We start from the raw sequence: 15997 nt of genomic DNA, 5'->3' as shown, positions 1-15997 counted from the left end.
TAAAGCTATATTTATGTCTTCTAAAACCAATAGCAAGATTAAATTTGATCCATTAATTGTGATCCTTGATGAAGAGCCCCAAGACGTCTCTTTGTCATACTTTTCTAAGTATTATGCTTTTATCTCTTCAGTTGTAAATTACAGGTATGAAGAGAAATGGTGAAAGCATAATAAAGAACTTTTTCCTAAAAATCATTTTCATTTTAATAAAGTTTTATAATTTTTTTTATACTTTTGAAAAGCCTGTAGAATCCTCTGCCAACTGCCTTTATTTGTAACATATGATGAAATTAATCTTTAAGACCTATATTCCTGGAGATTTTTATTTTTATTAAAAATAGAAAATGTATTTGAATTCACTTAATTTCATCTATTTTCAGATAATTCGAAAACTTTTTTTCAGATGCATGATTCGTTTTTGGATTACATTTTTTTAACTTTTGAATTTTTTTCAAATGCGTGTCCGAATTACTTAATTCAAAAATTATTTTATAAAGATGACACAAAAGGGATAAAAAGATATTTTAACATTTTGTATGGAAGTGACATAAGAACGTAGGGAGTTGCAGGAAGAAACAGTCCACTAAAAGACCCCTAATTCAATTTGGAGCCCATTTTGTATTCTGCAGCCCAATAAAAGACCCATAATTCCCTAAATCACACCACATACCAATGGAAGGAGTAGCAGATCGCTTATCGTGATAGTAAATTAACTCGTATACTCCAACCTGGTCTTGGTGGTATATTTCCTTTGTTGTATTCTTGTTGATTTCATCTTTTGGCCAAAGAACCATTATAGACTCGCTTGATCTCATGATCATCTATTAAAAGGTTTTACCAAAACTGGAATTTGTGCTAACCATTTTTGCACTTCAAATGTTCACCATTTTTTACCTGTGTTTGTCAGGGTTGTACTAGTAAAATTGGAGACAATTGGAACTAGCCAAAGAAAGGATAAATGAACTCGAGGTCAGTATCTGATAGATATCCTAACTCAATCACATTTGTGAAACTTAAAATTATAGAATTGTGATCAATCTAGAAGCTATAGTAGTAGTGCCATAGCTATTTTTACCAAAGTTTAAATATTCTAGTTTTTTTATGCTGAATCTTGTATTAATGATCTCTGTGTATTAGCCATTTACCGTAAATGATATTTTTAATCTGATTTGTAATGTATTTCTCTTTTATCAAAACTAAATTTACATTGATTGCTGATATTCTTAAATTGTTATCTTATCACTCAACAACCAGAGACAAGACACTTTATTTGTTGCAGCACATCACCCAGTGGATGAAATCTCATATGCTACCTATCAAATGAGGCTATTTGGAAGGAATGTTGGGCATAAATCTATTAAACAATCATTGCCCTAAGGTTAGTTTGTACCAAGATGGTGGTAGTGGCAGTTCTTAGTTACAATTATTGTACGGTATTATTGTACGCATATAGGGTGGAGACGATCGATGAGACAATGTAGAGGCTCCGAGAGCGGTTGGAGACAATGTTGGGCAGAAATCTATTAAACAATCATTGCCCTAACGTTAGTTTGTACCAAGATGGTGATAGTGGCAGTTCTTAGTTACAATTATTGTACGGTATTATTTGTACGCATATAGGGTGGAGACGCTCGATGAGACAATAATTGCGTATAGTAATTGCGTATCACGTACAATAATTGTATATTTGTGTATTAATCCAACTACCCACGTACCTCACACTCCATAAATTGTATACACATTTAGGCTATGTTGTATGTGCAGGTGCTGATGAAGCTCTCAGTCTCAGAGTCTCAGAAAAGGAAGGGAGAAATAATGGAGACCTGCTCAAATTCATGGTTTTTGTACAAATATTTAAGGCTCAATCAATGTACTCTAAACGTCCACCCACCGCTACACATTTAACTATGGTGTGTTGTAGTGTTTCTAATTATATAATGATAAGGAGTAAGATTACTCTTTTATGTTTTTTTATAACTGTGTATAATTTGATAATCATTATTTTTTTTAATAAACTGTTTGAGCTAAATTCTTTAAAGTGTTAGTAATAAATTAATTACGTATAGTTTTAAAACAAAGTCATTTTGATTTCGCCGCCCCTAATTACTCTTAAATTTTTTATGTTTTGAAGTTATGAACTCCATACATCTCCAATGGGCTCATCAATAGGATTTTGGCAAGGAGTAAGATTACTCTTTTATGTTTTTTTATAACTGTGTATAATTTGATAATTATTTTTTTTTTAATAAACTGTTTGAGCTAAATTCTTTAAAGTGTAAGTAATAATTAATTACGTACAGTTTTAAAACAAAGTCATTTTGATTCCGCCGCCCCTAATTACTCTTAAAGTTTTTATGTTTTGAAGTTATGAACTTTATACATCTCCAAGGGCTCATCAATAAGATTTTGGCAAGGAGTAAGATTACTCCGCCGCCCCTAATTACTCTTAAAGTTTTTATGTTTTGAAGTTATGAACTTTATACATCTCCAAGGGCTCATCAATAAGATTTTGGCAAGGAGTAAGATTACTCTTTTATGTTTTTTTGCAAACGTATCTGCAGTGTTTCTAATTACGGAATGATCTGATCTACTAATCATGTCTATCATTATCAAATTAATTACATATAATTGCGTATAATAATTGCGTACAACGTATTGTGTATAATTTGATAATTATTATTAACCGAAATTGTTTAAAATGTCTTGGGTAGTAGTAATAAATGATTTTGTTTCAAGTACTAAATGAATGTTGACGATTCAAACTCTGCATAGATGAGGGTCAAGTTCACACAGAAGAGGGCCAAGATAACAGCGGAAAAAGCCATGCTCGCAGAGCGATGGCCAAGTTCGCACAAAGAAACTGAAGAGAGAGAAGAAAAAGTTCTGAAACGTTTTAGTTTAAATGCCCCATCCAACCACCCACGTACCTCACACTCCATAAATTGTATACACATAAACGTACCTCACACTCCATAAATTGTATACATAAGAAAAAGTTCTGAAACGTTTTAGTTTAAATGCCCCATCCAACCACCCACGTACCTCACACTCCATAAATTGTATACACATAAACGTACCTCACACTCCATAAATTGTATACATATTTAGGCTATGTTGTATGTGCAGGTGCTGATGAAGCTCTCAGTCTCAGAGTCTCAGAAAAGGAAGGGAAAAATAATGGAGAACTGCTCAAATATTTGTTTCAAGTACTAAATGAATGTTGACGATTCAAACTCTTCATAGATGAGGGTCAAGTTCACACAGAAGAGGGCCAAGATAACAGCGGAAAAAGCCATGCTCGCAGAGCGATGGCCAAGTTCGCACAAAGAAACTGAAGAGAGAGAAGAAAAAGTTCTGAAACGTTTTAATTTAAATGCCCCATCCAACCACCCACGTACCTCACACTCCATAAATTGTATACACATAAACGTACCTCACACTCCATAAATTGTATACATATTTAGGCTATGTTGTATGTGCAGGTGCTGATGAAGCTCTCAGTCTCAGAGTCTCAGAAAAGGAAGGGAAAAATAATGGAGAACTGCTCAAATATTTGTTTCAAGTACTAAATGAATGTTGACGATTCAAACTCTGCATAGATGAGGGTCAAGTTCACACAGAAGAGGGCCAAGATAACAGCGGAAAAAGCCATGCTCGCAGAGCGATGGCCAAGTTCGCACAAAGAAACTGAAGAGAGAGAAGAAAAAGTTCTGAAACGTTTTAGTTTAAATGCCCCATCCAACCACCCACGTACCTCACACTCCATAAATTGTATACACATAAACGTACCTCACACTCCATAAATTGTATACATATTTAGGCTATGTTGTATGTGCAGGTGCTGATGAAGCTCTCAGTCTCATAGTCTCAGAAAAGGAAGGGAAAAATAATGGAGAACTGCTCAAATATTTGTTTCAAGTACTAAATGAATGTTGACGATTCAAACTCTGCATAGATGAGGGTCAAGTTCGTACAGAAGAGGGCCAAGATAATTATTTGTGTATAATTGCGTACAATAATTACGTACAATAATTATATAACTGTGTATAATTTTGAAGACATGTCTGATACTATGTTCCAAAGAGTCCAACAGATGGGAAATCTCGAGGAAGTGTATGAAGAGAGGTGTGAGGGTGTGCACAAAAGGATTGAAGTATTACAAGTAAACTTGAATTATTTAAGGAAATGATGAATGGTGGTTGGTGTTAATTGTTACATGACAAAGCTAATTACTTTTTTCTGTTTTGTGCAAACATACTTGATTCTAATTTTGTAATGACCCCAAATCATGTATATCATTATCAAATTAATTGCGTACAATAATTACATACAATAATGATGGTGTATAATTGCGTATAATTTTATTATCATTATTTCCTTAATAAATTGTCTGACACTATGGAAGCCCAATGCACCCATGTACTCTGCAGTGATAAAAATCACACTCCAACCAAAATACATGCACCCACCTAATCTGAACGAAACCTACATGAAGGTAATTATGGACTATGTTATTATGGACTCTGTTATTATTATGGACTCTGTTGTTGTGATGTGAACTCTGTTATTATTATGGACTTTGTTATTGGTATTATGGAATCTGTTATTTGGACTGTTTTTCTGTTAGTTTTCCGGTTGATATTAGGATAAAGTTTTTATACACATTTAGCTACGCTGTATGCACTTGTTTTAACTTGTTGTTAGGTGCTGTTAATGAAGTTTTCAGCGGATCAGATAAATGGAAGGGAGATTAAATAAAAATTATTAAATAAAAATTAATTTTTTAAAAAAATTATTAATTTTTATATTAATTAAATTATATATTATTTTAAAGATTAAAAAATTATTAATATTTAAATTATTTTTTATTATTAATAAGGATTTAGTTAAATACTTAAGTCTTAAGTACAAATTATTTCGATTCTAAATTTGATATCTAAAATCTTGATATTTAATTAAATATCTATTTAAAAATTATTTATCAATAATATAAATTTTTAGATACTAATAATTTTTTAGTCACTAAAATATCTAATTTTATTTTATACCAATTAATTAATAATATCTATTACATTTTTCACTAGCATAAGACGATCCTCGAAAATTCGACGCTTGAAAAGATTCTTGAGCTTTTTGAGCAAGTCCTCTCTATCATATTCCGTTTTCATTACCAGCTCTTGAATTTTCAAACTTTCTTCTAGCAACTCTTGAATTTTTTTCTGTCATTGACAAAAACACCATATCAAATATAAACCAAAAAAAAAACATAAGCAAGAAATAGTCATAATACTAAAGAATTTATTCTTATTGAAAACACCATAACATATATTCACATACACATAATATGTTTTTCTTTATTGACAAAAATTGGAGTATAAATGATGGACCTCCATGGTCTTCACTTCATCGGTGGAATTTTCACCATCAAGAATTTTATCTTTTTTATCATGCTCTTCAGAATTTTCCTATCAACAAATAAAAAAAAAAGTTCATATGAAATACAAACACGTGTACGTCATTTGTTTTAAAAAAAACAATATATATATATACATATATATATATATATGTTTTTGGCCGATTGAGCTAAGAGATTATACAAAGAATTTAAAAAATTAGGATTCTAGAACAATGTTATGTTTGATTGGATGAAATAAAACATAAAGATAGAATAACCATTTTAAAATTTATAGTGGTGCAGTTAGTAATTATGGAGTGTAAAAAGTAAAAAACCTACTTTTTTTGAAGAATATTTATTCAATAGGCCCAAACTAAAAAAATTCAGATGAAACTTTTCTAATATGAATTTACCAAAAAAAAAATATATTTATATGTTTTAATAACAATTATTTTAAAAATTGCGGAATGATAAGTTTATGAATAGATCTGACTTACAATAGGTTTTGTCTTAGACTAAAAGGGTTAAGTAAAAAAGGACTATTATTCTAATTTAGCACAAGTTTGAATGCATATATTGAGAAATGTACATTTGTTAACATTTTCTTTAAACATGGGAATTTATTGAAATTTATAAAATTGGATTTAATAGATTTTTACTGTTTATTTAATGAAATCTATTGAATATTTTTATAATATTTAATAAATTTAATATAGAATAAAAAGATTTATCAAAAGTGGGAAGTTTTAAAAATATAATAGGAAAGTGGGTGGCTCTAGATGGCTAAGTATTGATGTAAATATTATTAGGTCTAACTAAGAAAGACAAAATATTATAATAGTAGAAAGGATAAAATAGGATGTAAATATTTATATTTATTTTTTATTTTTTAATTATATTTTAAAATTAAAGAATCTATATAGGGTTTTTTCATGTACATAATTCATATTTTATTCTTAATTATATTTAAACAAAAAACTATTTCAATATAAATAGTAGTTGTAGAGTATAAATTCACATTTTTCAAGAATATAATATACCATAAATCACTCACTGTTTTTAATATAACTAATATTATTAGTTTTATTGATGTAAAGTGTCTCTTTTTCTATTAGTATCTATAAAGCAGAAATAAAATTATATGTGTGCCACCGTTTAATATCTTTTCATTAAATTATATATTTTTTTAAAACTCGTAATTTTTATTCAAATTTTTCATATAAATTATATTATACAAAAGTTTATATTAATATTATCATTTGATATTTCATTTATATAAAATAAAATTAACGTAATACTAAAATAAATTTTTTGATGTTATGGTCAATTCTTTTAAAAATCTTATGATTATTTCTTGGTGTTATAAGAGCTTGATAAAATTATTGTTTAATCATGAGTAATGTGTTAGATTTTTCTATTTTTTATATTTTATAAAAAAAATTCAATATTTGACATCAAGTAACAATAATAATTTATTATCATATAAATAATATATTATTAAAAAAAATATTATTTTACAATCTCGCATATTTTCTCTTTTTGAGTGTTGATCGACTTGAAAGTTTTCGAGCAGATTCTAGAAAGAAAATTCCAAGTGAACAGTAGGAATATAGTCTGTTAGCATATAAAATATTTAGTTATTATTTATCCTATTCTTATAGTATGTAACTTAAAAACAAATTTGGAGAAGGACAAAAATAAATTAAATATTATTATTGTGACAAAATTACTAATTTTTAAGTATTTTTATTATATTTTGATTTAAAAGATAAAAAAATATTTTTAAGGTAAAAAATTAGAATTAAAAATTGAAAATATGATAAAAAAAATTATAATTTCTAAAATATTCAGATTTATTTTCTTTATTTGTCCATAAGTATGTGATTTTTATTAATAAACATGACAAAATAAATTTAAATTTTATTGATAATAAAGTTAAATTTAGTATGTGGGTAACATTTTCTTATAAACCCAACAAAGTTAATTAAATTTACTAATTTGTGTGATTTTAATAAAAATTCTTATATTAAATATATGGTGAGCAGTTTAATTCTTTTTCTAAGAACACAACCAAAATGATAAATTATTTAAAAAATATTTTTTTCATTCAGATATATTTTAGCTGTTTTGTATTTCAATAAAAATAAAAAATAGAAAAGCTAATAGATCTTGTACTTTAGTTTTCCATAAATATTTTTTAACAAGTCTTCCATGAAATCCTTCTAAGGGGTATATATTATTAAAAAATATACTTATTTTAATTTTACTTTTTAAGATTTGAATAGCTATTATTGTATTAATTTAAATAAAATTTTATAAATTTATTTTCGTAAATATTTATGTCTATCATATCAAATAATTGTTGGCACTAAAATATATATTGAACTTTATTTGAGTTTGGGTAAAGTTAGAGGGTCAGTTTTCAAGAGTCACTAGTCCCATCCACATAGGATAAACAAGAAAAATTAAAACTTTTCTATTTGTTTAAACTTTTATTTCAAAATAATAGTTCTTAATTAGTTAATCTTTGAAAGAAAAAGAAATCATTTGTTTTTATTAGAAAAAAATATTACCCAATAATTTCAGAACGACAAATATTACACAACAATGGTATTTGGACACTTTCAATAATGTAAACTCTTTTTTCTTATTATATTATACTTTTCTGTGCTTCTCTTTCTAAGCATAGGCGACAAAATATTTTTCAATATTATCCTTCAAATAATTTTATTAGCACCTTTTGTCATATACTCTATCTTCTCTAATATTTTATAAACTTTATATTAACTTACCTACAAAGCTATGTTTACTTTATGGATAAAGTTTGAGTTATTGAAATAAATAAATATACATAAAGAGGATTAAATTAAATTACACAGTGTAATTTGCATTAAATGTAATAAATGCTATCAAATGACAAAAAAAATAATTATGTATTATAATATGATAGAAAATAAAATAATTTTTTTACTTATATGTTTAATCTATTGAAACTTAAGGGTTTTTGACCATGATGGAGTTTTTTTTTTTTTTAACCATTACAAATTTAAGCAAGTCGTGTCAATTTATCACGATTTCATATGCACAAATCGTTCAAATTTGATACGACTTTGTCATGTCATACTGAACTCGTGCCAACACTCTTAGAAAATTATGTATCAAATTAATTTTTAACATTACATAACTTACTACCCAATATATAAACAATAAAATTAAAAACGTGGCAGAAGTCGTACCACTTTAGTATGACGTCGCAGAAGTCGTGCCAAGTTGGCACGATTTCAGTATGACATGACAGAGTCGTATCAAATTGGAACGATTTATGCATATGAAGTCGTGTCAAATTGACACGACTTACCTAAATTTGTAATTTTTTTAAAACGGATCCCATTTTAATAAAAAAAAATAAAAATAACCCATCATGGTTAAAAACCTGAAACTTAAAGTTAAGCAAGAGAATCAATTAAAATATGTAGATGAAATGTTTGCCTTCTAGATAGACTTGGATGAGTAGTTGACAACAAACTAAAACTATGACTATTTGGATTGCATATGATAAAGACAACATATATATATATACCAATTAGGGCAAGAGTCCTTTATTATAGGTGAGTCCACTTATGCATGTACACTCATTGGGGAAGTATATATATTACAACAACAATACAAACATAATCCAACAATTTTCTTTGTTGTTTTGCATGCTTTATAGGTATGGTGCATTTCCCACTAAGATGGCCATTTGGCTATGTTCTGCTTTGAATCACTTGGTTGTCATCATCCTTAGAGGACCTTACATTAGGGCACCTATTAGGGTACCCTTAGCTAGATGTGATAGTGGTGGTGGAACTTTGAGTAAGAAAAGTTGTGAGAGCCCTTTCAAGCATGCATACTTTAATTTTATATATTATTAGGTAGGTCCATTTATGCATGTGATATTGGAGGGATTACAATAATACAAAGATGTGTCACTCATTAGCAGGTATGGTGCATTTCCCCACAAAAATTGTCTGCATTGACGTGGTTGACATGCATACATATCATGTTAGGATCTGTCAAAACTGGGTAAAGATGCTAAATTAAAAATTTCAATATATTATTATGAGTTTATAAGTTCATAATTGTAATTATATATAGTCTATTTTAGTCTATGTTGTTTGGTATACTTCATACTCCCTATCATTTTTTAACATTCAAATTTGAAAGTATATCATTTCTATAATTCATTAAAAAAAATATTAAATAAAACCAATTTTAAATATTAAAAATAATTAGTTGCTATGACTAAATTAGAGATAATTTTAGATACTAAACAAATTTTTGGTTTCTAAATTAATTTCTATCATTGTTAAATAGTTTCTAAATTGGTATCTAATTAACTATCAATGTTTTAACTACTAGTTATTTATATTATAAATTTGGTATAAATACCTTGACATAATTATATATCAATTTAGAAATCATTTAACAATAATAGAAACTAATTTAGAAATAAAAAATATTTTTAATCTTTAAAATGATCTATAATTTAGTTACTATAGCAATTAATTATTTGTCTCCAAAATTAATTTTTATTTCATAAAAATAACTAGTTAATGACAAAAATACTAATAAAAAAGTTTTTTTTTTTTAAAAAAAAAACATGTTAAATGACACTTAAAAAAATTATTATGATATGATAGTTTAATCTCCAGTTACTTATATTGCTAAGATTTAAATATGTTTTTTTTCTAAATTAGAGAATTTTTTTATTTAAAAAATATTGACATAGGCCTTTAAATGGTTAAATAAAGTATTTTAATCTAAATAAAATAAAATAAAATAAAAAATTATTAAGAACAAAAAAAGTTTAAAAAAAAACTATTAAAAATAAGTAATGTGAAATTAAAAACATACTAACCATATTGTTAATCATGTAGCTTTCTAGGGTGCAATTATTTTCATAGATAAAAGATGCCAAAAGTGGTATAAAACCAAGATTGAAGTAAAAAGCCAATAGATCTTGGATAAATCTGTGTACATTTTTGTGCATGTCATGTGTTTGATTCTTTTATAGATTCACATGCATAAGTGGTGTTAAAACAGAGCACTCACTCTCTTGTTCTCATGTACAATTTTTTTTTCATTCAAATTTTAAAGTTAAATATGATACTGAAAACATAACCCTTAACCTATCATGCCAGGTATTAGGCAAAGTAACTAAATGTTAAATGGTTAATTTTGTTAATGAATTCTTAGAAATAGTTAAGTATATTGAGAGTTCATCCAAGAATTATAAATAACTTCAAATATTTTCAGATTTATATCATCAATTTTATGCTTCAACTAATCTGAGGGTTTTGATTATTTTCCTTGATATTTCTATATTTATATCTGTTGGTCATGTTAATGAAAGTGAAATTTGAGAAGAAAAAAAATCCTGACATAAAAGAATAGAATGAAATTTTTCAAAAATTAAAAATTGTAACTTAATTATATATCTTATATTAAAAGAATTCATGGAAGTTTCACTAAGATTAAGAAAGTGAAGCTTCAGAACTTATAATGACCAGGTGAAATCTTGTCAATAGAATGTACTTAAATTATTATTATTTAAATTTAATATGATATTGTGGAGTCCACTTCAAATATTAAAGTGGGTTAAGATTTGATGTTTTTCTTTACATTTATAAGTTTTGGTTTAATTTCTTATATTAATTTGTACTCTTTTTTTATCTTTTATTTTAGTAATATTTTTTTATTAGTAATACTTTATATTAATAATTTGATGTTTTTCTTTACATGTATAAGTTTTGGTTTAATTTCTTGTATTAATTTTTTTTTTGTTATTTTAATAATATTTTTTTTATGTAATGGTAAATGGTAAATGATATTTGAAATCTGAAATCTGAAGTGATACTATTTAATATGTGAATTTTCATATTGATATTTAACATTAAAAAACAAATTTTTATTAATAATTTTATGTTTTTGTGAGTTTCAGTCTTATCCTTAGAAGAAGCTTTTATGATTAAACATTAAATAATGTCTTAAAAGAGACTCAAGTATCAGAGGATAAGGACTCTTTCTTCAGACTTGTTAATCTAAAAATACATTCCAAAATTAATCAAGCTTCTTGAACACTTCCAAAATAGTTCTTCTTGAACATTACAGTGTTGTAGATTCTGAACTTCTGATGATTCTTTTTTAAGAAAATATATGTTTCAGATCTTAATTCAAGAGCTCAGAAGAAGAAAAACTGAAAAAAAGGCTAACATTATAGTCATGCAAGTAATATTGTCTAATTATAGTTAAGAATTTGGAACACAACACTAGAAGAGTGTATGAGATAACATTGAGGTGCATGAAGATGGTTTTATTTGGAAGGATGAAAGTACAAGAAGTTTAAGACATGGATGATAGTGATAAGGCTAATCCAGGATCCTGAAGTGCTGAATTTGGATATTCTCAACATCACGTTTCTTGAAATCACTACGGTTCCTGTTAGCAAAGAACTTGCCATAGTTGTATTCTCTGAATCTTGCTGGATTTTGCTCATTAACAAGCTCCTCACAAGGCTTCACTGTCACATGGTGAGCTGGGAAAAAGAAGAATGGAACTGAAAACCTTTCCTTGGTTGTGTTCACCACCACCCTGTGCTCCACACTCTCATACTTGTCATTGCTCCAAACCTGCAAAATCATCCTCCAATTGGTCAAATCATTTGAAGTGAACTTTTAGTCATAACTCAACCGATTTATAAGGTGAAAGTTTGCGAAACAATGAAATGTCTCAATATTTAGTCGATGTGAGATTCCACCACACTTCGCGATAACAGATGGTATAATAGACAGAACAAACTTTCACTAAAATAGAATTTAAATAATTCTGATACCATATTAGGAAATAGACTTTTAAGCCTAACTCAACCTCACAAAATTGGCTTATGAAGTAAAGTTTGTGTCCACTTTTAAAGAATAAAATGTCTCAATTTCTAGTGAGGATTTCAGCAAATTCAACTAACTAAATTATGTTATAATTAACATTTGATGGTAACAAAACCATGCAGTGAAATAAGATACCTGAACTATGTCCCCAACATTGATGATAAATGCATCTGGGCATGGCTTAACTGGAATCCATTCTCCATCTGATTTTCTCTTCACTTGCAACCCTCCAACATCATCTTGTGCAAGCACAGTTAAGGCACTTGAATCCTTGTGGCGGCCAACACCAAGTGCAAGGTCAGGGAAAGGACATGGAGGGTAGTAATTGAGTCTCACCATGCTCAGTTGGTTCTTGAAGCAGCCATGGAATTTATCAGCAGCCAAACCTAAGCTGGATAAAATCAACCCCAACAGCCTGTGTGCTAACTTTTCCACTTCTCTGGAATACTCTTCCATTGTTTCCCTGATGAAAACATGATCCTCAATCAGTGAATACTTTTTCAGTAATAATATATTAATAACCTGTTATATACAACCTCTTATAATACGAAGAGTTATATAAAAGAAAAAGTATTTTTATCAATTCATGAAAAAAAATTGAAATTTTAGATAAAGAACTAAGATATAAACTAAACTGGTGTAAGTCATAATATATCACATCTCATATTTTTCTGTCAAATCTAGTTTTGAAAGGTGCAAGAGTTTCTTTCATCTTGGTATCATCAAATCATTAGTCAAAGTCAAAGTCACACACATGAACTATGATGATGAGTCAAAACCAATTTGTACCATTTTCTTCTTGAGATGGTTTACAAGATTAGCACCAAAACAAAACATCAATTTTGTGATGAATCAAAATATAGATAACAAACACAACATTACCTGAAATCAACAGAGTGCTGGGGCCACTGGTTTGTGAGAGTTCTGAGGTCCTTGTCATGAGGCTCATAAGAGGATGGAACTTGTGCATTGTCTTCCACAAGATAATCAAACACCTCTTTCCAATCTCTCACATTCTTGGTGTGCTCTCCATCATGGTACCCCATTGCATTAAACTCATCTCTTCTCACTTTTCTCTTCTCCTCCAAATCCCTTCCAAAGAACTTTTTGGCCTCAATCTCAACCTCTTTGCCTAACTCAGAGGGAATCCCATGGTTGATCACTTGAAAGAACCCCCACTTCTCACATGCCTTCCCAATCTCTGAGACCACCAATGATTCATCTCTGCTTTCTGAGAGATCAATCACTGGAATCTCATTCACCTCCACCACCTTGGACTTAGGACGGTGTTCTGTGGATTGCACAAAAGCTGGATCAATGTTTCCCATGTCTCTGCTTTTTCTCTCTTTGATCCTTTCTCAACAACACACATCAATATATATAGATGGGGTGCTGTGAATAACCATAGTTGGAAAAACACACAAATTTGATTTTGCTTTGTTTTTTTTTCCTTATAGAGTTTGTTTAATCTACAAATACATTGAATGTGGACATGTATTTTGTAGTATTCAATTAGAGGAGTATGTGGACAAAACAGTAATTGCTTGCACTAAAATAATTCATTAATTAATTTGTATGTTTATCTCTGTTTTTCTTTTTACCATGTTTATTAAAAAAAATGGTTCCTTTATTATATACTTAATCCTAATAATTATTTTTAAATAATTTAAACATACATTATCTGTCTTACTACATGCAAAGAGAAATGGGTAAATAGAAATTTGTATTGAATCAAACTAATTTCATTCTTATACCATCTCTAATATAGTAGTAGTATTTACATTAGTTTGCTGATAATAAAAATAATATTTTAATTTAGCTCACATGATTCTTTAAAATGAAAATATTTTTATGAATAAAGTTTTATTTAATACTCTAATAATAAAAAACAATTATTTTACTTGTTTATAATAAAATAATAATTTTTTAAGTATCAATAGTTGAATTTGATGTAAAATAGATGAATCTGGTGTAAAGATATATTTATGACTAATAGATTTCTATAAGTAACTCATGCATCCATAATAAAATAAAATTATTTTTATAATGGTTAGATTAAATAAACTCTATAATTTATTCTCTAATCAACATTGGAAATTTAAATTAAAAAAAATTAGCAAGAGTAAGTCAAAACTGACATAATGTTCAATCACATGACCTTATCTTATAGTGTGTTCATCTACAATTGGTGACAGTTAGCGAAGGTTTATCAGTTTATAACGTATCTGTAATTAAAAAATGGACCAACTTTATCTTCTTGGACTAATTTTTGTATATTATTTTTAAAGATCTAAAAAAAATATTATAATTTTTAGAACACTAATTTCTATATAATTTTATTGAAACACTAGATAAATAATTATATCAAACTGAATAATTCAATTTGTATAAATCAGTTTTTCTCTATTTCTTATACCACAATATTTACAGCTTTTCAAATTGATCAATGTCATTAGCAAAATAATTCATTCAATAATTTGTATTACATAAAATTTTCCCTGTTTCTCTTATCCCATTATTTGTTGCATTTGTAAAATAATTCATTAAATAATCTGTATAATATTAACTTTTTTCCTATTTTTCTATTTCAAATTTAGAAATATTATTTTTATAATAATTTCTACTATAATACATTTGTCTATGTATCTTAAGCATAATTTATTATTTTGTAATGACAGATAAAGCGTGATTTGTTGGATATTCTATTCTATTCATCTCTCTTCAATTATAGAAATTTTAGAATAGTTTCATTTTTATAAATGTTTAGTTTTCAAAAATTCTGACAATATTAATTAATTTTCCTTTATTAATTATATATTTATTTTTTAAATAAGCTTTAATTAACTTGAACATATTTATTCCTTGTAATGCAACTATTTCACTATAGCAGATAAAACTTTTATATATTTTGGTTTCAAACACAGAACTTTTTTTTAGTTTCTACATAAATGTCTTAAAAATATAACAAAATTTAATTGTTTTACCTGTGAATTTTAAGCTTAATTTGATTTTAAAAATATTTTTAAAATAACATTAGAATTTATTGAATTAAACTTAAATTTTATTTTTAAAAAATATCAGGTTTATTCAGATTCTTTTCAGATAAATGGTTGCATAATATAGTTTCTGATGCATAAAAAGACAAAAAGAAATGTGTTAAAATATTTGAAATGGACCACAATGTCTGAGTAAAGTTTTTGCATAGAGACAAATAAAACAGTGAATATACTCTCGTGAACATATAAATTTAATTAAATCCTAAGAGTTGATTGAAAAACTTTTGAAATTGTTTCATGTTCTTCATTTCACTTATTATTTTAATTTTAATGTCTGCTGATATCAATTTTTCTTTCTTATTTAAGATTCAGAACCATGTTTGCAACATCAAAGATTCATTGTGAAGATCATACATGAAGAATTCTTTGTAATTATAAAATATTAATATATGAATTTCAATATATAATTCTTTTTACAAATACTTGGACCACACAAATATTAGATGAGATAATATTTAGTAGAAGTTAGATGTAATTTAATTTAATGTTATTAATTGTTTTGAAAGAAGAATTAATTATCCAAAATAAATACTAAGTTTATATTACAATTGATCATTAAAGTTTATAGTACAAAATTGAATTTATGTAACTAAATATGTATTTAAATAATTAAAATTAAT

The 15997-nt window shown here is 27.2% G+C and overlaps 1 protein-coding gene across 1 annotated transcript; it reads right to left on the bottom strand.

Moving 5' to 3' along the window:
* Positions 1–11651: 11651 nt before the first annotated feature.
* LOC137806111 (protein LATERAL BRANCHING OXIDOREDUCTASE 1-like) lies at positions 11652–13794 on the bottom strand. Its single transcript, XM_068606066.1, has 3 exons — positions 13204–13794; positions 12457–12784; positions 11652–12066 (listed from the first exon to the last, which is right to left on the bottom strand). The coding sequence occupies exons 1-3, from the start codon at positions 13647–13649 to the stop codon at positions 11806–11808; spliced, it is 1035 nt and encodes a 344-aa protein (XP_068462167.1). The 5' UTR covers positions 13650–13794; the 3' UTR covers positions 11652–11805.
* Between the last annotated feature and the right edge of the window lie 2203 nt (positions 13795–15997).

Source organism: Phaseolus vulgaris, chromosome 3 (genome assembly GCF_000499845.2).
Source record: "Phaseolus vulgaris cultivar G19833 chromosome 3, P. vulgaris v2.0, whole genome shotgun sequence".
Classification (NCBI taxonomy): Eukaryota; Viridiplantae; Streptophyta; class Magnoliopsida; order Fabales; family Fabaceae; genus Phaseolus; species Phaseolus vulgaris.
The sequence above is the reverse complement of the archived record's forward strand: the minus strand, read 5'-3'. Positions and strand labels throughout refer to the sequence as shown.

Excerpts from the sequence above, each read along its gene's own strand:
- LOC137806111 (XM_068606066.1), bottom strand. The coding sequence starts at position 13,649 with ATGGGAAACATTGATCCAGCTTTTGTGCAATCCACAGAACACCGTCCT. Across the intron at positions 12,785-13,203 it reads CAGCACTCTGTTGATTTCAG|GGAAACAATGGAAGAGTATT; the intron begins GTAATGTTGTGT and ends TGTTTTCATCAG. Across the intron at positions 12,067-12,456 it reads ATGTTGGGGACATAGTTCAG|GTTTGGAGCAATGACAAGTA; the intron begins GTATCTTATTTC and ends ATGATTTTGCAG.